Source organism: Lineus longissimus, chromosome 14 (assembly GCF_910592395.1).
Source record: "Lineus longissimus chromosome 14, tnLinLong1.2, whole genome shotgun sequence".
NCBI lineage: Eukaryota > Metazoa > Nemertea > Pilidiophora > Heteronemertea > Lineidae > Lineus > Lineus longissimus.
Window position 1 is genome coordinate 9690225 of NC_088321.1, and position 24859 is coordinate 9715083.

At 43.1% G+C, this 24859-nt stretch overlaps 1 protein-coding gene across 1 annotated transcript in view; it reads left to right on the forward strand.

The window, feature by feature from the left end:
- Positions 1–24859, forward strand: part of LOC135498924 (peptidyl-prolyl cis-trans isomerase-like 3) — a 103339-nt gene that overhangs the window by 53795 nt on the left and 24685 nt on the right. The window contains exon 4 of the mRNA XM_064789441.1: positions 10205–10323. Coding sequence (XP_064645511.1) covers positions 10205–10323 — 119 coding nt within the window. The remainder of the gene's footprint in view (positions 1–10204; positions 10324–24859) is intronic.

The window sequence follows — 24859 nt, forward strand, 5'->3', positions numbered from 1 at the left end:
ATATACAAACATGAGGCAATGAAACACATTCGGTATTGTGAATGAACATTACAAACGAATCAAAGAGAAATCGAAAGGAAAGGTATCATACCTAAGAGTGTGATTTTCTATGTTATAATGGAAACAGGACTGACGTCTGCGAATGATTCTAAAAAATGGCGTTAACCCAACCGAAATACAGCAGAACCTCTTTATTAAGGACACCCACTGGACTGACAAATGCTGTCCTTAATAGAGAGGTGTCCTGATTAGAGAGGTCAAATTGAATGGAAAGTAATAATTTGGGACCAAAACTAGTGTCCTTAATAGGGAGGTTGTCCCTGATAGAGAGGTGTCCGCTAAGGTAGGTTCCACTGTACGTAACGTAAATAACAACAAAGACGGCGACGTGATGACGTATCAAAGGATATGACGTAATACAAAAGGACGGGAAAAAGAATCCCCAAAAATGTACAAAGTATTCAAAACAAGTATATTTCTTAACCAGAATAATTTCCTTACCACCAAATATCTGTATTTGGAGCACAATGGTCCCTGTCTGTTTCATTTGCTAAAAAAATTAAAGATCTGAATAAAAAATGAATAAATCTGCTTAAAAACACGTTTTTCAGGGATGTCCGGAGGATGCATCTGCCCCCCTCCCTGGCCCTAGCTCAGGCCTGTGATACCTCCTACTTTTTCAATTTTCATAATTTTCCTAAAAAATCCTTACTTTTAAAGATTTTCTCCTAAAACGCTTATTTTCTTCCATTTCCAATCTTGGTCATGGGCAAAGTGTTGTCGCGCTGTTGATCATATTTTTCTGCAATTGCTACACTGACTCCCGTTTTTCCAATGATAATTTATCACAAAAATCATGATTTTTCATGAACCATTAGACTGATTTCAAAAATTTGAACTGTGTTATATCAACGTTAGCCATTCTAACACAGCCATACTAAATTTCAGTTAATTGGCTGATATCTAAATTAGGCTTGGCTTGCTAAATATGTATATACACAAGAAATCGACCGGTGGAGAAGTGCTTAATTGAAGAGTGGACACTTCATTCGATCCTGGTGAAATCTATTCGCCTAATGGGTACCGAATGCAATGTATAAAATCACATGGGCACACTGGATCATTAGTGTTTGGATGCATGCCGTACTCTGGCACAGTGATGGTAGTCTTGTGATGAGGTAGAATATTTTGTCTGCTTTGGAGGATGATTGCATGCGACATTTCATTGATCAGGCCCGCCCTGATTTAATAGCCGAAGCCAACTACTGGCCATGCCCCATTGCATGCATGCTATTGCTACAGTACACTGTAGGCCGTGGCCCAAGTAATTCCAAGTTGTTCTTTGCTATCTATCATGTGTTGCGACCTAACGCAAAAAAGAACGTACACAGAGTAAAAAATAACATCTTTATTCAACAAATGGCTCATCACAAACATGACAAGATTGGCTACAGTTCTAACATTTTTAAATGTTTCGTATTGTACCATATTATTTCCGTATTTGTATTAAAATACAAATACAATGTTACACTTCCAAAAGTTGGGGACTGAGTCCCGGAGGCTGCATGTTTCCTAGCTTTTATAACACTGGACGCTTAGCAACGAACCATGACAACAGACCACACCCTGTAAGGATCCAGGCCTCAAGTCTCAATACGATTCTTCATAGAGTTTAGGGAAAACTGAAACATACAAAGTAAATGAATTACAATTAAAACAAATCATACAAATTACACAGCATATATACATTCGCTTCAATTACACTGGATGTATATATTCACTAAAATTTCTAAACTTGGCATCTTCCATCATACTGTACAGCAGCGGTTCCAGAGGACTTATCCAAAAATTGGGATATCAAACTTCAACCGCACACCGATCTCACCAAGACTCAATTTTTCTCTCGACCATACACCAATTCAAATGGTTATCCAAAAGCCAACCTTATTAAATATATCACATACTTTTACAAAATGTCACCTACCCTCAGCAAATACGACAGTCACAGTCAATCAACAGTCCTCAACATTCACCGACCTTGGCTAAATCAAGTCTGCCCTTCATACATGCCATAAACACTACACATGACCTCCACCATATTTCCTAACAGTTCAAAGAAAGAAGGACTTAACTCGAGGATTAAAACATTGTGTTTATTTACAAGTGTATTAACCCTTTCGCGTCCACATACTTTTATAGTGTACCGTAGTCTCTGGCCGCATACTTTTTTGGAAGAATTCAGGAAATGAATTTTTTTGCTAAAAACATCATAGAACTTTTATTGCTTGGAATATGAAGATGAAACTTTAACAAACTAATGGCAAGACCTTTAGCTACATGAACATAGTCAAAGTTTTCAAAAATTTTAACCCCTTGGGGTCTAAAATCTGGGGTCATTCGGTGCAAAAAGGGAAATTTTCCTTTTTTTCACTTCAAAACTTTTAGAAAGTTTATTTCACTCAATACAGCTTTGAAATTTTTAGGAAATGATGATAAGAACATAAGCTAATAGCATGTAGTGTTTCAGGTCAAAAGATTAACCCCTTGTAGGCAAAATATTATAGTAACTGAGTGCAAGGGTCGAAAAAATTTTCAAATTTTTCAATGATTATGAACGGTTTTGAAATGAATCAAAATGGTTTACCTTTAGTTATTTATCACTGAAAACATTAAATTTTGGGAGGAAACATTCAAAGAACAATATAGAAGACAAGCTTTTGTTGTATCCCCCCCTGGGCTTGGGGGTCGTGGGGGGTCGTAGGGGGCATGATTCGGATCATAGCTGATAAATGCTAAAAAAAGCTCTTTTCAATTACCAGCTTGTTTGTTGAATTAATTAGGCAGATGTATGCCACAGCTTGAAGCAGGGGGTGATGTGGAGGGCTACCTGGCACTTAGGGCATTGGACTGATGACTCCGGCCTGGGGGGAGCACGTGGAAGGTCGTGGTTCACAACATATGGATTTGGATCCTTTCGACATTGTGCACAAATCCGCAACTTCCTCCGTCTCTTCACCCCAGGTGTAGCATCCTGAAAAGGAAGATCTTCAGGCCAATGCTCAGAGTATCTTGCCTCCAGCCTCACAGCATCTCCTGCATCAGAGAATCAGAGGTTCAGGGCTTGCACTTTGATAATCCATCTGATCGTCTTCATCGTCGCTATCTCCCCCAAAATCATCTTCAGAATCCATATGCATAAAAATCTGGGCTATCTCAGTTTCCATCTTTTCTGAAAAGAATACCGGTAAGTGTTTTCTAACTAAGCCACTTTGATTTGGCTCACAAAATACCTGCAGGGACAAGTGCACCTTGATGATGAGAAACATTACAATATATATGTCCTGTTATACTTCAAGGTTTGGGCCACTCCAACAAAAAGGTACCTGAAGCCTTCAAACACCCATACCTTGGCAAATCACAATCCTCAGGATGCATTTGAGATCACTGAGAAATGCATAAAACATGCAAGAGAGAAAAATATAGTGTACAAATCGTATAATCTGATGAAGAAGGGAGGCTGTATAGCATAGGCCTGAACTGTTCAGCACGTCGCCTCACAAAAACATCACTAAAACCACTCAAATCCTAGCTAAAACTGGCAATCAATGTATTTCTGAGACTTCTGGACTTAAAACTACGTGTTAGTAACAGTTACATGTGTAAATAGGGCTTTTACCTGTGGCTAGCAAAATCGAAAACCAGGAACAAATATCACACCATGCCCGACTAAAAGGTCAATACCAGCTCCCAAACCGCCAATATAAGGTGTCAAAATTTGTATAGATGGCGATACTATCTACGAAGCAGACAGTGTGCTCGTATTTTATCCCTAGTACACATAGTAGGCTCTACAAGCATTTGAATCAGGGAAGATAGGGTCCCGGACATGGCCGGGAGCGGCCGTCAACTGTTGGGAACGCAACCCGGCAATGCCCGGGAGCGGACGCGAAAGAGTTAAAGAGACCATACATGAATGGTCTCTTTAAAGGGATCACAATGGTACATGGGGGAAATAGTTACACACCCACACTCTCGTAAATAACAATTCGCCAATAGAAAACCCCTTTAGTAAAACCACGGGAAAAGTGATGAACCTCTGACTTGGCAACAGTGGCAGACAACATGTCAAGAATAATTACGCGACACTGGGTTTAATTAATGCGCAAGCAGAACAAACGATCATGTGCTAAGTCACCGTCACGTGATATCTAAAATTGTCAAAACGGCAGCAGTATCTGATCCGTCAAATTTTTGAAAATTAAATTAAATTATGGGTTAGTCATATCGAGAGGGCCTCACTTGATGCAATGCCCCTTCATAGGCATGTCAACCATAAAATAGAATTGTTGCTGCAGAATATTTCCACGTAGATGACCCACTCACGAAATTTGCCAAAAATGTTCTACACACAAAAATGTTCTGTTCTACAGTAACATCCATCCCATTTGCAATTTTTGAGAAGGGCGAGTGTGAGTTTTCCGTTATAGTAATCGCGCTCAAATTCGTGTTAACACTGCATCAGAAAAAAAGTTACTCATCAAAAGTCTTTGGAATATATTTACCCCATTAGTTTGGGTGATAATGGTGAGAACTTGCATCCTTTTAAGCGAACTTGTCGCAATGTCGCACATTTTGTGTTTCAAGTTCTTGTCTTGGAGTATTGTCAGTGCAAAGCGCAGTAACTCCTTATCAATGCTGGCTATCAATACCCCTTGGACTTGGTCCTGACCTTGCATTTATTGGTTGTACATATGTTGTGGCCATTTATCTAGCTGCTCAAATGGTTTGTCACAACATATAAAAGTAATTGATGTAAAGATCACGACTGCATTTACTGGTTGCCCCTAGTTTGTGAATGTCAATTACAACTCTGAACCCCCCCCCCCCCCCCCTATCAGACATTCGACATTTATTCGACACCTGGGAAAAAAGGGGTCGTCCAGGAATCGTCAGTTTCTCACCCAGAGCACAAGATCCTTGCTCCAGGAATTCAGTGCTTCTTCTTTTTTGGAGCTTCAGAGCATCAAAGAGCAGTCTGGATGCCAATGGTCTTCGTCAACACGTGACAGGTCCAACCCATAAAAAGGGACACACGTCAGACATTGTTATAACAAATGATACGAGCGACCTTGTGACGAATGTATCTGTTACGAAACCGGACCTTTTCGATTCAGATGGCAACCCGTCAGGTGATCATTATGTGGTTTCTTTCGACACAGTGTATGATAAGCCAAGGAATCTAAAGCAGGAGGTATCGTACCGAAAGCTGCGAGCTATTGACACTGACGCCTTCAGAAATGACATCATGGGGGCAGCAGGGTTGAATTCGAAGAAAGGATCTTCAGAGGATTTAGTTGAAGCATACACATCGAGTGTTAAGACGCTAATCGATTCCCATGCCCCAGTTTGTAAACGGACTATCCATCTTCGTCCAAACGCACCTTGGTACACCGAGGAATTACGTGACGCTAAGCAGGAAGGCCGACGCCTCGAAAGGCTGTGGAGAGGAACGAAACTAGAGGTCCATCGCCAATGTTTCAAGCCCAGTGTCGTGCAGTTAACATGATGTTACTGGATACAAGACGATCGTACTTCAAGGATTAGCTCACCCAGTGCGATGGAAACCAACGGAAAATCAACCAGGTAGCGAAGCATCTTCTGGCAGATTCGAAAAAGCCAGTGTTACCAGAACATGTTTCAAAAAGTGAACTTGCCGAAAGATTTAACAATTTCTTCTCTGAAAAGATTGTCAAGATCCGAAATGGAATGCAACGACTGCCGAACATTGTTGAAACGCCCGCTTGTAACTTGTGCAGTGAACTCTCAGTCTTCAATCCAGCTACAGAGGATGAGGTAAAGAAGACCATCATGTCCAGTGCATCAAAGTCGTGTGCCCTAGATCCACTACCAACCTGGCTTCTAAAGGACACAGTTGATGAATTTGTTCCCATAATCACCAAAATTGTAAATCAGTCTATGGCGGATGGCGTAGTTCCCAAGGACTTAAAGCATGCACATATTCGACCATTGCTTAAGAAGGCAGGCCTAGATAAGGACACTCTAAAGAACTGCTGCCCCGTGTCTAACCTTAGTTTTATTTCGAAAGTTCTTGAAAAGGTTGTGGCCAAAAGATTGGACGATCACCTACAGGCCAACTCTCTACGTGAGCAATACCAAAGTGCTTACACGCCGTTCCATTCTACGGAAACCGCTCTTCTCCGTGTTCAGTCGGACATTCTTGACGCCCTCAACAAAGGGAATGCAGCTGGGTTAGTAATGTTAGACCTTTCAGCCGCCTTTGACACGCTTGATCATAATATCCTCTTGGAACGATTACGTGTGCATTTCAACATCAAGGGTGTGGCCCTCCAGTGGTTCAACTCATATCTGAACGACCGCTACCAGTCCATCAAAATTGATGATGAGTTTTCGTGTCCGAGATTACTTCAGTTCGGTGTACCTCAGGGTTCGGTCCTCGGCCCGAAGCTATATACAATGTACACCAAGCCATTGGGTGATTTAATCCGACGACATGGACTCAACTATCATTTCTGCGCGGACGACACGCAACTGTACATTTTCCTTGAAAAGAACAATGCGATGAGTCAAACCATTCAGATTCAGCGACTTGAAGCTTGCCTTAGTGAGATTGGTACGTGGATGGAGAGCAACCTTTTGAAACTAAACGGAGATAAAACTGAAGTTATGCTGTATACTTCCAAATTTTCCCGTGAAGAACCGATCGCCGTGAATGTTAACATCGACGGGTTGTCTATTTCTCCGGCTGAATCAGTTCGAAATCTCGGTGTTGTTTACGAAATGAACACATCACTCCAGTTTTAAAAACACTACATTGGCTGCCAGTCAAATATAGAATTCTATTCAAGGTTTTATTGCTTGTTTACCGAGCACTTCATGGCACAGCACCATCATATTTATCCGAACCAGTCAATCTTTACCAGCCAACTAGGCCACTGCGCTCACAATTCAAACATAGATTAATTATTCCAAGGACAAAAAACAAAAATGGTCATCGTTCGTTTCAATGTAGTGGTCCTTACTTGTGGAACTCTCTGCCGGAAGATCTTGCTGTGATAAATGACTCCAAATCTTTTAGTCGTGCTTTAAAAATCCACCTTTTTAAATCAGCTTTTGACATTTAACCCTTTTGGACACTTTTAGTATGGACCCTTTTAACTAAAATGGACTTAATTATTATTTTCATATAGACATTTTAAAATGCTTGAAACTCTGTACAGTGCCCTGGAGCAAGCCTAGAGCTTGGACAGGGCACTATAATATACTGTATTTTATTATTATTATTATTATTATTATTATTATCACCTGTTTTTTACTTGTCAGAACAGTGAACGTCAGGAATGCCACGCAAATTCACATTTTTGACATGTGACGGTCTTTCGGTATGTTCGGCGGTCCCGTACGCAGGAATTCACCAAAGATCATCTTTGTTATTTTCAAACATTCGACGAAATTTGACGCTGATGTTTACTCAGTTCGTCAGAAATTCAACGCTTGGGATTTTTTTGGAAACCTCAGGATGCGACGCGGATGCGACGCGGATGCGACGCGGATGCGACGCGGATGCGACGCGGATGCGGCGTCGCATCAGTGTGGACCCCTGAAATGGGGGGTTCAGAGTTGTAATTGACCACTGCATAACAACAATGTAACTTTTTATGTGGGTAGAAAAAGATAACATGTACAGCGAGCATTACAGACCAATAACTCTTTCACGATGTCAACTAAACCCAGTCAGCTATGACACCAGCTGCCCAGGGTTGTCTGAAAAACACTTCACTTTCCTAATACACCAACTCAATGTGCTCACGGGGGCATATGCCATGCCTTGCATTGCTCTTGTTGATGAATAAACTCCAGTCATATTTCCTGTAAACGAAATGATGAAAGCGTTCGAGTGCCCAAACTGCACCTAGCAATTCGCGCACGATATTGCTGTACTTTGATTCAGTGTCTTTGAGCGTGCGTGATGCGTAACATACAGGTTTTGAATCCTGGAGAAGAACAGCTCCAAGACCCCTTAGAGATACGTCACTCTGTATGCAAGATGGCTTTTTTGGATCGAAGTAACTCAATACACGAGTGGATGTGATGATTTCCTTCAGCTTTTCAAAGGCTCTTTGGTGCTCTGGGTTCCACAGATACATGTATGTGGATTCCTTCCTTGTCAAGTCACGTAGTGGAGTGGCTACAGGCGCAATCGCTGGATCAAAACGATTCAGATAATTGACAAGTCCGAGAAATGATTGTAATGTCTGAATATCCTTGGGGGGTTGCATATCTTGAATGGCGCGAATTTTGCCTGGGTCTGGCTTCAGGCCCTCGTGAGACAAGTGATGGCGATAGAATTATGTTTCTTCAACCTTGAATTGAAGCTTTTCACGACTGAACTTCACATTGTTAGCGCGAGCCTGATCACACATGTTTCTAAAGTTATTGTCATGACTTTCCTCGCCAGGTTGATTGGCGAAGATAGTGTCCATTCGCTGCTGAAAAACATCCTGTGAAACTACTAAACCAAATGGCAGTCTATTGAACTTGAATCTGCCAAAAGGGGTACTAAACGTAGTTAGTAATGAGGATTCTTCATCAAGAGGAATCATCCAATATCCGGATTTAGCATCGACAACTGTGAAATGAGTAGCCCGAGCCAATTTGGGCATGATGTTGTCGATTGTCCTCATGTTGTAATGTTCCCTTTTTGTGGCCTTGTTATGATCTCTAGGGTCAAGGCAGATACGAAGACCCTTGCCTTGCCCTTTATCAAGGATCACAAACGAGTTGACCCACTCAGTTGGTTCCGTGACTGATGAGATTATTTCAAGTTAGATTTGAAAGAGTCTTCGATATGTACAGCAACGGAACGTGGAGGGTTAACCACAGGAGTTGCTCCTTCTTTCAGCTGAATATGGTATGGGTCGCATACAAAGCATCCAATACCAGAGAATAAATCAGAATATTTCTCCAGAACTTTGTCCTTGATGAGCATTTACTGATCAGAATGTTTCTTGGTTTCAACACTTGGGTTGTCTTTACAGCACAATTGATGCAGATTAGATCCATATCCTTACAGGACCGACAACCAAGAATGATGGGCCCTTCGATATCAGTCACATCAAAATGTGTTTTCACAAGTTGGCCATTGTCACGGATGAATACCTCACAAGATCCCAAGTTGGTGATTTCAGTACCACCATGCGCTATTAGCTTTGCACACGGCGCATTCAACTCATGTTGAGGCATGAAAAGTTCCTTATAGTGCTTGACAGGAAGCACATTCGTTTGCCTATTATGACCACGACTTTGTTGAGAAGATTTACCATTTGCACTAAAAGTAGAATGGCAAGTTGCGGCAAAGTGGCCAACTCTAGAGCATTTCGAACAATTTGCGTTCCTGGCTGGGCATTCAGCCCGCAGATGACACGCATTTCCACAAAACCAACACGACTCCTTTTGTTTTGGTTTCTCAAACGTTGACTTTTGACCTTGAGAGAATTGTGTGTCCTTCGGTCTCGATTGTTTATTCTTGTGTTTTCGGAACTCATTCACTTCCTGTTTGATTTCCTGTGATAAAATCCATCGTCCTCCAAGTCATCTCTTCAAATCAAGGTATATTTAGGACAGCAAGATCAAACCCGCTTATTCAATACCCTACTAACTCTTACAGAGACTTCACTCTGGTCCAGTCGGGAATAGATCAAAACCGCGCGATATTTCTGTCAGTTTTTGAATTTTTCCATTTCATGTTATTTAATGATGTGTCTGCACACTCTGGAATGGCAAGTCACTGGACAGCCCTCAGCTGCTAATAATGCCCTTAATTAAATGAGTGGTCCTTTAACCCTTTGCCTCCTGAGCCACAACCCACCTGGGACACGAGAGCACTTTTTCCATAATTTTATTTACCTGTGAGAAACGTCATGAGTATCGCCATTGTGTAGTTCTAATGGCCGCCGACTGTTTGTACTGGCAGCACGAATCATTAGAGCAGTTAAGAAGGTTGTTAGCAGATGGCAGTTCTATGCATTCACTTAAAACGCAATTTGTTTGAGGCGTACCCAGTACGCGTGACGTGTCCAGCGATAGTAAATTACTGCGTACAGGGTACGCATTATGTAGGCAAAGGGTTAACAGTAACTGAATGATATGACATTTGTTTTTTCAGCACAATAAACGTGGAATGGTGTCTATGGCTAACAATGGGGCAAACACGAATGGTTCTCAGTTTTTCATCACATATGCCAGGCAGCAACATCTTGATATGAAATACACAGTTTTTGCCAAGTGAGTAATGATAGATAGAAACATTGCGATTTCAACCCTCAATATGTTTTCACAGGCTGCAGCCCATATATCAGTGATGGATCGGATTTTTGAAAGGTCAGTGTTTAATTTCGAAAAGAAAACTGCATAAGTCGCTGATCCGATTCACCAGATCACACGAGGTAATATTCTCCGGCCTGAAAACTGCATAAGTTGCTGATCCGAGTCACCAGATCACACGAGGTGATATTCTCCGGCCTGAAAGCTAGAGACGCAGAAAATCATCAAGGCCTTTACTACTGTTGCTAACAATAGTTTATCCGTGAATGTTATGTCCACATCGTTTGGGGCTCTGGAAGGCAAACTACTGGTTTGATTTATTAAAGTTTTATATTGGTCTTCACCCAAAAACCAAACATGATTTTTAAATTTTAGTAACCGTGGTTACGAAAAATATTTTTGTATGCATTTGTGTACATTGATGTACTGCATTGAATTTGGACATTTTCCACTCTGTATGGTTTATTTCTCAACCAATCTGGATGAAATGCTGAGGTTTTAATTTTATTTAAAGTCCATAAGCTCGATTGTCAATTATGAAAGAGAAATACCAAGAAACACAATATGGCCTCTCCGGGGGGCCCTTTAAAAATTACTATTGGGCTTCATTTCTGCACTGAGAATGCTGAACCCCTACAATCCTGTTTGTTTTTGAGGCAAGGATCAATAACAACCACTTCAAAGACGTCCAACCTCCAGAGCCCCAAACGATGTGGACATAACATTTCCAAATGGACTATTACTAGTTCTGTAGGCCTAATTGTCAGTCATGTGTTGAGGAGGTCTTTCCATGGGCTGCTTAGGTCTCATTAGGGATTTTTTTTATTCATGCATGACCAACCCCTAACCGTAGTTCCTAGAAAATCATTGATTCTTGGTCCTCGCAGTATGTCAGTGTGGATTAAGTGGTTGGTTTGGCAAAGACATGTTATTTGGAGTTTCTGAAAACTGGAGCGCTACTCAATAGGCGGCTAACGAGAAACAACGCATTTTACTGTTGTTGCCAACGAATGTATACACTGAACTTGGGATGTGCATCGGGCCTGTGTTAAAATGCCGTCCAGTGCCAGTTGCTGCATTTTTCGCTGATTTTGGCAAAATTCAACATATCTGAAAATTTCAATGGTTGACCCTAGATTTTTTTTTGATTTTTGTGAAGCGTAAGCAACTGTCTTTCACAGGAATATGGTCACTGTAAGAATTATACAGGAAGAAATGTATAATATTTGGGGTTTTCCGTGATTGTCCGACCCAATTGGCATTTGGGATGGTGAACAGAGCTAGGAGCCAATGCGACACTGATGATTTAAAGAAATATAATGCCCGATTTAACAACCTGCAGAATCAGGGAAATTGGCCGTTTCCAGTGATATACGACACAAATGGGTTGTCCTCATGCAATCACATTGGAAACGCATTTTAAAATACATGTTAACGGGGCACGTCATCATCGCGTACATTTGGGAAAAACTCCCTAACAAGACCACAATCGCTTTGTTGTGACAAATATATTGAGTTATTTAGAAATAACTGCCTGTCTTTGAAGTTATAAGCTGCAACAACTTTAATTCCAGGCAAAATTTTTATATTTCCTTCGTTCATTAGACATTGAGCACTTTTGCTTTTAGGTGAGAATCAAATGATAAAAAAACATTTCCAGGCAACTTTTCTGTAACCGCTTAGTGGAGAGCACTGCAACTTTTAGAGATGATGGACGATATGTGTGTGATTTGATTTTTGGCTCACTGTAGGGAAGTCTATGCAACACCGCAGTGTCCGTCGTCCATCGTTGTCTGTATCCTGTTTCAAAAACAGTGGCACGTTTCTTAACCGCTTGGGCTGTGAACTTGAAACTTTGTACCCAGGCGCAGTGCAATATTTCGCTTATTGGCTCACCATAGGGGAGTCTATGTAACAACGCAGTGTCCGTCTTCCATAGTCGTCCTTCCGTCGTCTGTATCCTGTATTAAAAACAGTGGCACATTTCTTAACCGCATGAGCTATGAACTTGAAACTTTGTACACATTATCATATCTAGCTAATCTTTCCTAAGTATCATCCATCAATACTTCAAGACATGACATTTGGCGACGAGGATAAACTAACTTCTAACAAAAGTACAAAGTAATCAGTATCACGCGTGTATTCGTGCATAAATCGACCGTAGATCGAGGCAGAATCCTGCTCGTGTAGTTGTGTACATCAGTGTACATAACATACATTATCGGATCGGTCAGTACAGTGCTTCGTATCTATAGTGCTGTGCAGTGGACAATATTCGGGTAAACCTTCATTATGTCGCTCAAACCAAAGCTAGCGGACTTGGAACATTTTTTTTCTCTTGAATCAAGGGAGACTGCAGCATCACATTGGGAACAATACATCAAACGGTTTGACAACTTTTTAGTTGCCACCAATATCACTAATCAACTCGGGCAGAGAGCAATGCTGTTACACTGTGTGGGTGAGGAACTGTTCACAATATTCCAAAATATTTCTAATCGAGGTGATGCTGATAATTACGCTGCATGCAAGGATGCAATCCAAGCTTATTTCCAACCAGCCAAGAACATTGAATTTGAAACCTATACCTTTCGTCAGGCACGACAAAAGCCGGATGAATCGACTAACCAGTATCATGTTCAGCTCAGAAAACTGAGCGTACATTGTGAGTTCCATGATGTGGATCGTGAGATTAAATCGCAGATCGTACAAACTTGTCGTGACTCTGAAGTTCGTCAAAAGGCATTGCGGACCCAAACCTCACTTTGCAGCAACTCTTAGCCTATGCTAGGGCTAGAGAGGCTAGTGGGGTTCAGGCCATGGTTGATGGACAGGAGTCTGTAATTAAGAAAGTTGAGTCAAATAATAATCAATCAAAACCAAGGAAATTTGTACCCAAAGCAAAATCGAAGGCGAAAGACTTAACTTGTGGATTGTGTGGGGGACCATACCCACATGCTAAAGAATGCCCTGCAAAGGGAAAAAACTGCAATAACTGTGGTATTATGAACCATTTTGCTAAGGTTTGCCGGAAATCGAAACAGGCAAAACATGGGACTCAGGCTGGTCAATCAGCAAAACCTAGATTCAATCCGAAGAATAGACAGCATCATGTGGGTGATGATTATGAATACGACGATAATCAGAACCTGCCTTGGGAGAACACTTGGAGAACTTGTTTGGATCATCGGACTCCGTATTAAACAAGTTGTAAACAAGTGAAGAAAGCAGGCATGGGCGGAGTCACCTATCACGCCATATACCGTTGATGCTGTTATCAATGGTGTGGACATAACTTTCGAACTCGACACCAGGGCTTCGAAAACCATCGTGAGTCAGAGTGAATTCGATAGACTGTGCACCGGCACAGAAACTTTAAATCTTGAACCAGCTTTGATAAGGTTACGTACTTATACCGGCCAAGAATTTCGACCATCAGGCATGTGTGTAGTTCCTGTCACGTACGAGGACCAACAGACGGAGCTGCCTCTCCTAGTCGTGGCTGGAGATCGTCCAGATCTGCTTGGACGAGACTGGATGTCTAAATTGCATCTGAAGTGGGAAACTATTTTCGAGACTCATTCTGTGCGTGAGAAAAAATAAATCAGCGCATCAGTGAAATCAAAGTTGTGTTGTCGAAATATCGCGACTTGTTTAAACCAGGCCTGGGGCAGGTCGACGTGAAAGCAAAACTTCACATTGATCCTAATGTTGTACCAGTATTCATAAGCCACGTCCAGTGCCATATGCACTTCACGATGGAATCGATAAAGAACTTGACAGATTGTTAGCTCTCGGTATCTTGGAACCTGTGGCTCAATCAGATTGGGCTGCACCGATTGTGCCTGTTCGTAAACCAAATGGGCAAGTTCGTATCGGTGGTGACTTTAAACTCACTGTCAATCAGGCTACCAGGGGGACCAATATCCCATGCCAAAGATAGCTGACCTGTATGCCAAGTTGGCCGGAGGTCAGATCTTTGCAAACATTCACATGTCAGATGCCTACCTACAAATGGAGTTAGACGACGCTTCGAAACAGCTAGCAGTTATCAACACACACCGTGGTTTATTTTGCTATAACCGTCTAGCTTTCGGCATTTCTTCCGCGCCTGGCATATTTCAGAGAACAATGGACAATTTGTTACAAGGACTTTATCATGTCGTTGTGTATCTCGAAAATATCTTGGTTACGGGCAAGACCGCTCAGGAGCACCTGGCTAATCTTGAGAAAGTTCTGCAACGGTTGCTAGATGCAGGTTGGCTGCTAAGAGAAGAAAAATGTACATTCCATGCTGATGCTGTTGTTTACCTGAATTCAGGATTGTGAGTCCCGCACAGGATCCTATTGTCGATTGAGGCACAGCTTCACCGAGACTGCATGACGTATCCATACCAACTGAGGGTCTATATCTCGTGTCATCAAAGACAACCTGCTGTTCTACCTCGTAGCGCATAACCCTTTCGAACCTGAGCAACCGTGACACGGTTGATCTTGACCCCACCACAATTACCCGAGCAACCGTGGGTCGGTTGATGCAGAAGATCGTTGATAACTAGCAAGTTACGGTGCTGCCATCTTCGAACTGCCTATCAAACCAATGTCTACAATCAATGAAACCAGTCTCGCTGGTTTTGGGGATTCCCCACCGATATATACGGCCGTAGTAGACATTTGTACTCCATGCATTGTAGAGTAGCAGCGCGGCGATATGGCGGCAAAACGGAAAGCACATTTGTCTACTGAAGATGTTCTTGCGGTGCTCGATGATGATAGCGAGTCTGATTTAGACCTGGGGGGTGAAGATATGGAGCTGTCAAGATGGGGAAAACATTGATTCGGACTGGGAGTTCGACCACTTGGACCATGAATCATACAATCTTACATGTCGCAGTTGCGGGTGTGAAAAATTCAAAAACAGGGTGATCTTGTATTTTTTCACCTAAATATCAGGTAAAAACAATTTGTTTATCACAGTTTCAAAGTTCTAATAGTTCTAATAAAGATATAATAACAAAAGAAGTGGTTTTTACCTTTTATTTTGGCTGAAATATGAAATTATGTCGTTTTCTTCAGATTTTGAGGTTTTCGCCCAAAAATGAGGAAAATGTCCCCAAAATCATAATTTCGAAGATAATTGAAAAAAAAATGTGTGAAAATGAAGATGCCCCACCCCCCTACCTATTCCAAGCAGTTTTTGTTCGTGGTTCTTGAAACTAAGAGAGCCAAGAATTTTCAAAGTAAAAAAAATCACTTGCTGACAGTTTTGAGAATATGCTAATGAGGTCACATGACCTCATTAGCATTAAAAAAAAAAATTTTTCCCCACGAAAATATTCTCTATTCAGTTGTCTATCCAACCCAAGCAGTCATTTTCTTCTATCTCTCTTATTTTTAACACACCAGGCCAGCAGAAAAAAGCTTTAAAAATCCCCATTATGGGCCTGGGTAGATGGGTGGGTTAGGTGTTGGGTCCGAAAGGGTTAACTTGACACCTGAGTGCATCCAAAAAGGCTCCCAAGTTAAAGGTGTCCCCTTTGTCAATTTCCGCGATGTATCCCCGGATTAGACTGGGAAGTTTTTCCTCGATCACAGGTACCAATATTGATGCACATGCGTTCGTATCCACTTTGAGCCTAGCGAGGCTTCGTAAGTCTGTCATAACAGCATTGTAATGTCCTCAAACTTGAACCAGATAACTTAGGTTTGGCAGATGGATGAGACGTAGAGAATGGCACGCACAATCTTTCGATTTCTACCAAAGTTTTCTAACAAAGTATCTTTTATAACTGTGTAGTTTGCAACCGATGGCAAAATCGCTTTCACCGCGTCAAGTGTTCCTTTCTCCAATAATCCATACAGATAATCGAATTTATTGATATCCGACAAATCTGGATGTTTATCGACTTCCACTTGAAACCGTTACCAGAATGGCAACCACTCAGTTATAGTCCCATCAAACTTCGGCAATGTCAGTTTTGGCAACCTCGACATTTTTACACGAGTTTTATCCGGTGGTATGGTAGCTCTAGCTGGACCCGTAGTCACTGTAGCCTTCCTTTTCTCCATGAAAATCTTTGCCTTGGTGATTTTCATTTGATCAGCCAACGCCTGTTCAGATGTTTCATACACTTCAACTTTTGCTAGAGACTCGTCAAGTTCCAGCAACAGGAACTCGATTTTCATGTCCATTATCTGCAAATCCTTGATCTTTTCAAGTAAAATGTTCAAAATCGATTGCACCAACTCAAAATCGTCCACGTCTGCAATTACTTTGTTGACGACACCTTAAATTTTCTTGGCAACCATCGTGAAAGTCCTGCATTTACTTCTACGCTGGAACCTCATTTCACTCAGCTCGTCTAGGATCCATGGCGGCATGTTGTTCTATTTAGATAGCAATCCTGGTCACGGCACCATTTGTAATTCTCCAGCTTCAAGAAACACATCCAAACACATTGGTTCTATATACCAGTCTGATTTATTTGCCAACACACAGCCCAATTGGGCACACATAATGACATTATATAAACCAACAAACACTTCACCACAATGCATAAATTGAACTGGTCCCACAATAGTCAATAGAATTCCACAATCCCCACCCGGTCGTCCCTCCCTTAGACCCTACCAGGGCTCTAGCCCTGCGCGTAGAGGTTCTCTCCCTCCTCCAGAAGGAGGCGGTGCGGGTGGTGGACGATCTATCCTCCCGGGCTTTTTCAGCCACGTCTTCTTGGTCCCCAAGAAGTCGGGGAAGTGGAGACTGGTCATCGATCTGTCCAGCTTGAACCGGTTCCTTCGGGTGCTCAGCTTCAAGATGGAGACAACCAGATCAGCAGCAGTGCCAGTGCAGCCCAACGCTATTGCAATCTCGCTGGATCTCCAGGAAGTGTATCTTCACGTTCCTACCCATCAAGATTTTCAACCCTTCTTTCGGTTTTACTTCGAGGGAAAGATTTATCAGTTCCAGGCGCTTCCGCTCCGCTTATTTTCACTATAGTCGTATATATGGCGGTGCATTTTCTTAAATACTTGACCGCTCCTATCGACCTCGGAAGATGCGATATTGATCAACTTTTACTCAGGAAATTACATTGATTTACCTAGCGACCCGGTTATCGATCCTCAAGGTGCCAAGAATTATTATTTTTGTCCTTGGTCCTAGAAGAACGATCGATTAAGAGTGAATTATTTAAACAGCAATATCAACCTGATTATTGATCCTCAAATGCCAAGAAATATTATTTTGGCCCGTGGTCCGAGAAGGACGATCGATACAGAGTGTTGGTTAAGTAAATTATTAAACAGTTGGCTTATTGATCGTTAGTTTCTGAGGTCGAGCAGTTGCCGTATGCATTAACATTGCTACCTGTCCTGGAATCGGGTTCACATCCTTACATTCCCCTCGCTGCGGCGAAGCGTGTCCCTACGCTTCTAAAAAAAAAGGGGGGGTAATGCGGTGAAGCTAAACAGTTCCACGACAGATTGCAATAATTTACAAGTGGTGTACAAGTTACGCTACAATTTACACGGAGACACCCACAAATATTACACCGGGGCTGGTGGAAAATACCCATAACACACCTGTCCGGAGTTAACATGTCAACAATATTGTAATTGGGAATACAAACGAAGTGGCAAACACGCCGGCTTAATTACTCTGTATATATATATATGGCGTAGTGATTACTGTCCCGGTGCCTGAGGCTGATGGGGTGTTAATATCCCTGACAACCCTTTTGACACTAAAGGTATAGGGGAGGTCAGCGACATCGGTTGGCGAAGGGCACGGTGACGAGACAGGAGTAACGTCCTCAATTCCCTGCGGTTCTGGTGGAATTAAGGAGGTGCAATTCCGGAATGAAGTTAGCGACACAGCCCGGGCATTTGGAGAAATAGGCCATATGTAACGATGCCTGTATGCAATCCGGGTGGACTACGGTGTCGCAGCAAGACGCAAAGTATAGTGATGCGAAATGGGCCGCGTCTACTGTGGTGGCACATAAGAGGCAAGTCGCCGGTTGAGTTTGCCTATCCCAAAACGCGTTTACGGCTCGTAGGGCTGCTTCCAGGCGCGGTACGAGAACTTGAAACAGGGTATGGCAGTGTCGGTTGGTAATTAATGACGTCATAATATGGTGCGGGAGGTGATATTTGGAAGAGAGGGCTGTCACCCTGAGTGAGGTTGCCGGGTCAGAGGGACCAATAGTTAACAGAACCTGCTGAAGGACGTAAACATCGTCCTTTATTTGCTTTGGTAGTTTGATCAGTAATGTCAACATCGCTGTGCTCCGTAGGAGGCACGACAATTGAATAAACGGAGCGATGTTTCGCTGTTTTAGCTGGGCTAGTACGTTCATAGGGATCGTTAGGGATCATCAATTGGTCGGCTGTGAGATAGTCAGTCGAGTCGCCTGTGAAAGTCAGTGAATTGTCCGGAGTGACTGGAGGAAGGAGGGTCCACTCAGGCCTCGGTGGTGGGGGTGGTGGTGGTGGCGGTGGCGGTGGAGGGTCGTTGGACGAGGGGTTAGCGGGTGGTTCGGGGTGGATTACTGGCAACGTCAGTGTTCTTGGTATAGCCTAGGCATATACAATCTCAGGGGCCTGGCATTTTTAGCTCACCTCTTAGCAGAGGTGAACTTATCCCATACCGTGGCGTCCGTCGTCCGTCGTCGTCGTCGTCGTCGTCGTCCGTCGTCCGTTAGCAGGGCACGTTTCGTAACTGTTAGAGCTATTGAGTTGAAACTTGGTACACATGTACCCTTATGTAATGACACCTTGGAGACCAAGTTTCGGTCCGATTAGTTTCATGGTTTGGCCACCAGGGGGCCAAACGTTAAAAGTGAAAATATGCAATATCTCCCTTAATAGTAGTCGGGAAATTTTGAAAAAAATATGGTAGGTACTTCTAGCAAAGGTGCATCATATATCCTCCGGGTTTTTGATTTGACCTCCTTTTCAAGGTCACAGAGGTCAAATGTTGTAAATTGGCCGTTAGGATGTAACGATGGCACGTTTCTAAACTGCAATGACTATTGATACCAAATTTGGTACACATTTACCCCTTAGTCAGGTGATCTCAGGGACCGAAGTTTGGTCCAATATGATTCACCACTTGACCACCAGGGGGCAAAATCCAAAAAACCTTAAAAATGTGATTATTCCTTAACTTCTTGCCCGATTGCCACCAATTTGATATCATGGGTACATCTAACCACCATACAGTATATGTCACACAGGGTTTTAATTTGACCTTCTTGTCAAGGTCACAGAGGTCAAATGGCGTAAATTTGCCGTCAGACCGTAACTATGGCACGTTTCTTAACTGCAATGACTATTGATCACAAATTAAGTACACATGTACCCCTTGGTCAGGTGATCTCAGGTACCGAAGTTTGGTGCGATCTGATTTGCCGTTTGGCCTCCAGGGAGGGGGCCAAATCCTAAATTCTTCAAAATGCCTTTATTCCTAGTAATGACTTGCCCGATTGGCACCAATTTTATATCATAGGTACATCTAATTCTAACAACCATTCAATGTGTCACCCGGGTCGTCTTTGATTTGACCTACTTTTCAAGGTCACAGAGGTCGAATGTACTGTAAATTGGCCATTTTGGGGAAATTGTTATTGCTTGGACCTACATCAAACCTAACACTACATGACACAATACCATGCTCTTTATCCATCTTTCCTCCACATGAGGTGAGCACAATGGCCCTGGCCATTTCATGGAGTGGACCGATACTTATTGAAAGCTGGGCGGCGTGGGGTCACCGCGGGCTGGTTGGAAATTGCTGAGGAATCTGGGGTCAAAAGGGGTTCAGTGGTAAAATCTGACGCTCTAGGGGTCGACTCTTGGCTTTGAAGTTGTTGTCGGGAGGGTGGCTCTAACTGGTAGATGGGATTGCTTATGGGTAAGGCGACTTCTGCGGGCCGTATTTCAGGGAAGGGAGTGAGCATTCCATCTAGGTGCAGGTAAACACGGGTGAACTGTAAATCCTGAAGGATTTTTCTAACCAAGGTGGTCGACAGTAAGGGGACCCTAACCACTTTTGGAATGGTTATACCGAGCTCACGGAGTTGTAGGCGTATAGTAGCATGCCAATCAATATACACCTCGGCACGCAGGCAACGGTGTGCGTAAATTCGGACATGGCTACAGGAAACAGCGATGGATGGCATCGCGCGGATCACAGTCAATACAACATTCGGTTGCAAATGGGTAACGGGTAAGAAGCACGATCGATTATCACTCTGGAGGTAGAGAAGAATGTTTGCCTTTGTATCAGTGCGGAGTCTAATTGGGTTTGAAGGGTGAAAGAAACAAGAGCGTAGGAAAGTGAACAGGCGCTTAAGAATCCACAAGGCGGTGAGGAGGACCAATACATAAGTTAATGTGTTGGAATGATCGGGGAGTGTGAAGCCGTCGGTGTTTGTGTCGGGTAAGGGGGCAGAAGACAGACATGTGGGGACCACTAACGGGTCAACTGTAAGTGAAAAATTGCGGCGCGTCAATGTAAAGGCGGAAGTTAACGGTACTCTGGTGGCCACTGAGACTGCTAGCGCAAGCGCCCGATATTTGGCAAATAAGAATAAGAGGCCTACCATAGATAAACCAGCAATACTTAGGGCAATCATAATGAGCATGAAGTTTTGATTAGTCGGCTCAGGGAGTTTCTCGGTTTGGGAAAGTAGATAATCGGTGGTAGAAGCATAACTGTCGCTATTTTTCTTTACGTTGTTAGCCAATTTCTGAAAATCCATGCTAAAACCTTCATCACGCTCGATAGATTTGTTGAAATTGGCATCATTGAGCTTCCAAGGAGGTGTGTCTAACGCCTGGGAGAAATGAAAGGTGGTGTCTGGATCAAGCTGTTTTGCCAAGGGGGAATTTACAAAGCTTCTCGCCACAGCTAAATTGGTGGTATGCAACAGCTTCAATTTTGCATTTGGTTGACAGTTGGAAATTCTTCTAGGAATGAACGTAGTTTTACCTAATATGTCGCAGCCACACGGGGTGCGAATGTAGCAAAATTTACAACTTTTGAGGTTATAAGAGGGCAACCGTTCTGGGCAAACCACCTGCCATTTCTCGTCGATATTTGATAGCAACAAAAAATCATTTCCGATGTCTACAGCTCCGTTTTCCAAACCATCTGGGCGATACGCGAAGGAGCATAGTTTCATTACTAGGCCACCGTCATTTATGAAAATAGCGTAAGCACAAGAGGGATGTTCCCTGGAGCGCATGGTGGTCACCGTCAGACAATAAAGTATGTCATTTTCGCCCTTACAACCTAAAACCTGGTCCCTGGAGATGTCCGCAAAATATTTACGGTCAGCACTGACCGCTAGAAAATCAGGCGCGTTAGTGATTTTGGTTACGTTTGTTGAAGACGCATTAACTGGTAGGGCAAGGGTAAGGATTTGGTACAAGGCGAAAGTGGTGTCAATGGAGCTGAGGGGAATTTTCAAAGACACAAAAAGGGTTCGTCTCGATTTGGTGAACAGTACATTTTTACGCTGGTAATAATAGAGGGGATCGAAACGTGACAATTTGTACGACGGGTAAGCCTGCAATTGCAGCTGAATCTCTTGGAGAGATTCTTGGAGTTGTTTGACAGGTAGGATCGATGGACTAAGATATCCTCTCAACAATACTTCCACACCGTCTAACCAACGCTGACTAGCATCCATCATCTCAGCATCAAGAGAGTTTATAACACCTATATGGTGGATCATACTCATTAACATGTTCATTTCCGCCCGCATTTGAGACATATTATACTGCGCTAAAGCGGCCATTTGGTTGATAAGATTATGGTTGTCCTTTAGTTGTTGTACGATGTTGTCGAAACGTTGGTCCAACGCGTGCACGAATGAGACTAATTCCTCCGAGTTATGTCGAATAGCTTTTGACGAGGTAGCCATGTACTTTGTCATTGAATTAACATGTCTGTTGAGTTGGGCGATTTTGGATTCTCGAGCCAATCCGAACAGCGAGCGTTTCTTGGGACGTGCAGCCGGTCCTTGCACCTAGGTGATTCGTACCGGTATTAAGTTCATGATGAGATCGGTTTTCTCCTGAATTTGGGAAAGGGTAATGTTTCTGCGGCGGTCTGCTGCCTGAATTATCCGGCGAGCGTTGTTACAGGAATGATGACTGAGCCAGCAGATGGTTTTGCAGTCGAGCTCCGGAATGTCTGGTACAACCGCGGTATAGTCCGGAACATTGAACCGGTAAAGGTAAGTCCACGTAGAATGGCCTACATCCAAAACCGCGTGCTTGGAAAACAGCACTCCGACGTTATGGCGAAGAGTCATGTCATTTCGTCCGGTTGTTGGAAGGGGGGCGCACGATATCACTATGAAAAGACTCACCAAATCTCCCATTGTAGTTCTAGCTGCAGAGGTTGATGATGTACTGGCCATTGTAGTTAATTGGTAGATGAATATTTCTAACAGAATGTAATGAAGCGAAGGTATCCGAGGATCCGGGGAGCAGTATATTCCAAAGGGACTGAATAGGAAGGCTCCAAAGGTAATATATTTTTGAGTTTAGGCGAAGTATAATCCAAGAGCTGAGTGGAAGGGATAATCCGAATGAAGCAAGATGGTAATCCAAGGTTGCGTCAGGCAGTATTGTCCAGAGACTGGGCCAAAACCGGGGATTCAGGCCGTCTTAGCGGTCGGGGTGACGTAAGGGCACGAGCCGGTTACATAAGATTGTGTATATAGGGCTCACTTCTTTATTTTATCTTGCCACCGTTACCGAAGGAACGCCTAACGTGGTCCTGTTGATTGTTTTCGAGGCCAACCTCCGTATTTATCTCTTAATACGTAAGTAGATTACAACCGGCTATTGTTTTGGAACTGCTGTGATGATTTGACTTGGTTACTATGGTTAAGTGCTGTGTTTATTTTATTCCATTCGGCAAAACAGCGTTCAACTCGGGTCACATTGAGGTTGGAAATGCTGAAGGGTTTGTGACACATGGTTGATGAGTGTTGGCATTGGAATAATGTTGTGCTGCAAGCATGTTGTTATGTTTATTTTCGCCCACCAATTGGTATAAGCATGGACTCGGGAAATGGCAATGTTATTATTTCTTACCGAGGGAAGGCTATGACCACCTTGAGTGGGGGTGCCGACCGCAATAGCATTAATGAGTTCAAGTGCGAACACAGTCTCTACGTATTTACTATGCTAATGATGTGTTTTTTCCGGGGGGGGGGGGGGGGGGGGGGGTATCCAACGACGAGTTTAGGGTGCCATGGAAATTAAACAGACTTTCCTTTGGGTTTTTTTTACTTTTTGGCATCAAAATATTCTTTGATGAAGGGTTGTCATCGCCGGGATCGGGATCTGGGTGCGGCATAGGTCCGGGTTTTTCCTTTGTGTTCGGCGCCGCCGTAGAATCGTCTCCCGAGACAATGTTGGTGGGTGGCGTGGTCAGATATGGCGGTCTAACGATCTCAACCTCGAGGTTGTCAGGTGGGCCTATGAGATGTAGGCTTCGGTGTACATATGGTTTCAGACTGGCAGCATTGGCTGGGAATTTCAACGGTTTCCCGTCTACTGTTTTCAATAGAAAGGTGTCGGGGCCTGTTTGCTTATATATCAAGAACGGCCCTCGGTAGAGATGTAACAGCTTCTTTTGTAGGCCAACTGGTACCTGGGGTGTATACTTCATGACGTGCATTCCCACTGTGAAACCTGGGTTGTAACACTTGCGGTCGAAATATCGCTTCATGGTCTGACGGTAATGTTCCAAGTTAGCGTGTATGACTTCTTGCAGCAAACGTAGCTTGTCAGAGGTCTGCTGTGTATGTAACAACCGAAAATCATGGATCGATACCCTAATTATAACTACAACACGTCTGGATATGTGAATGTGGTGTTTATTTCTAAATGTTGTATCACTAAATCACAAGTTGTATGGGGTGTGCTTGTAGAGCATACACTATATACAAAGCACTACAGTCATGCTGACTCTCTACTTAGTTTCTTAAATTACAAAGATGTGGGCCTACTACCTACGAAATAAAGAACAGGGGGATTTTAGTAATATTTAGCTTGGACCATTGGGGGAGGCATAGCCAGGTTCATCACCTTAAAGTTGAACAAAATTGGAAATTAGATGGAGAAGAAAAAAAACATGTTCATGGAAGACATGTTGGAATTTTGTGACACCAGATTGAGGCTCAGTTCAATCAGGTCACAGGCCTACAAGCCTACAAAGGGTGTAACAAAAACTGAGGCCCAAATACAAAATGACCTAGCTACATGTATAAGCCTCAACGGTGGGGCTATTCTCATCCAATGGGGTCAGCTGTACATCAACCAGGGTACAAGGTATGTGTCCGTATAGGGCCTGGTATGGACTGATTCCGGTACTGGCTATGCATGGGGTACAGCATGAGTGACTGAAGATAGGTAGACGTCCCAGTCTGACAGTTTTGAATTGACGTAATGGGACAACATTTGATAA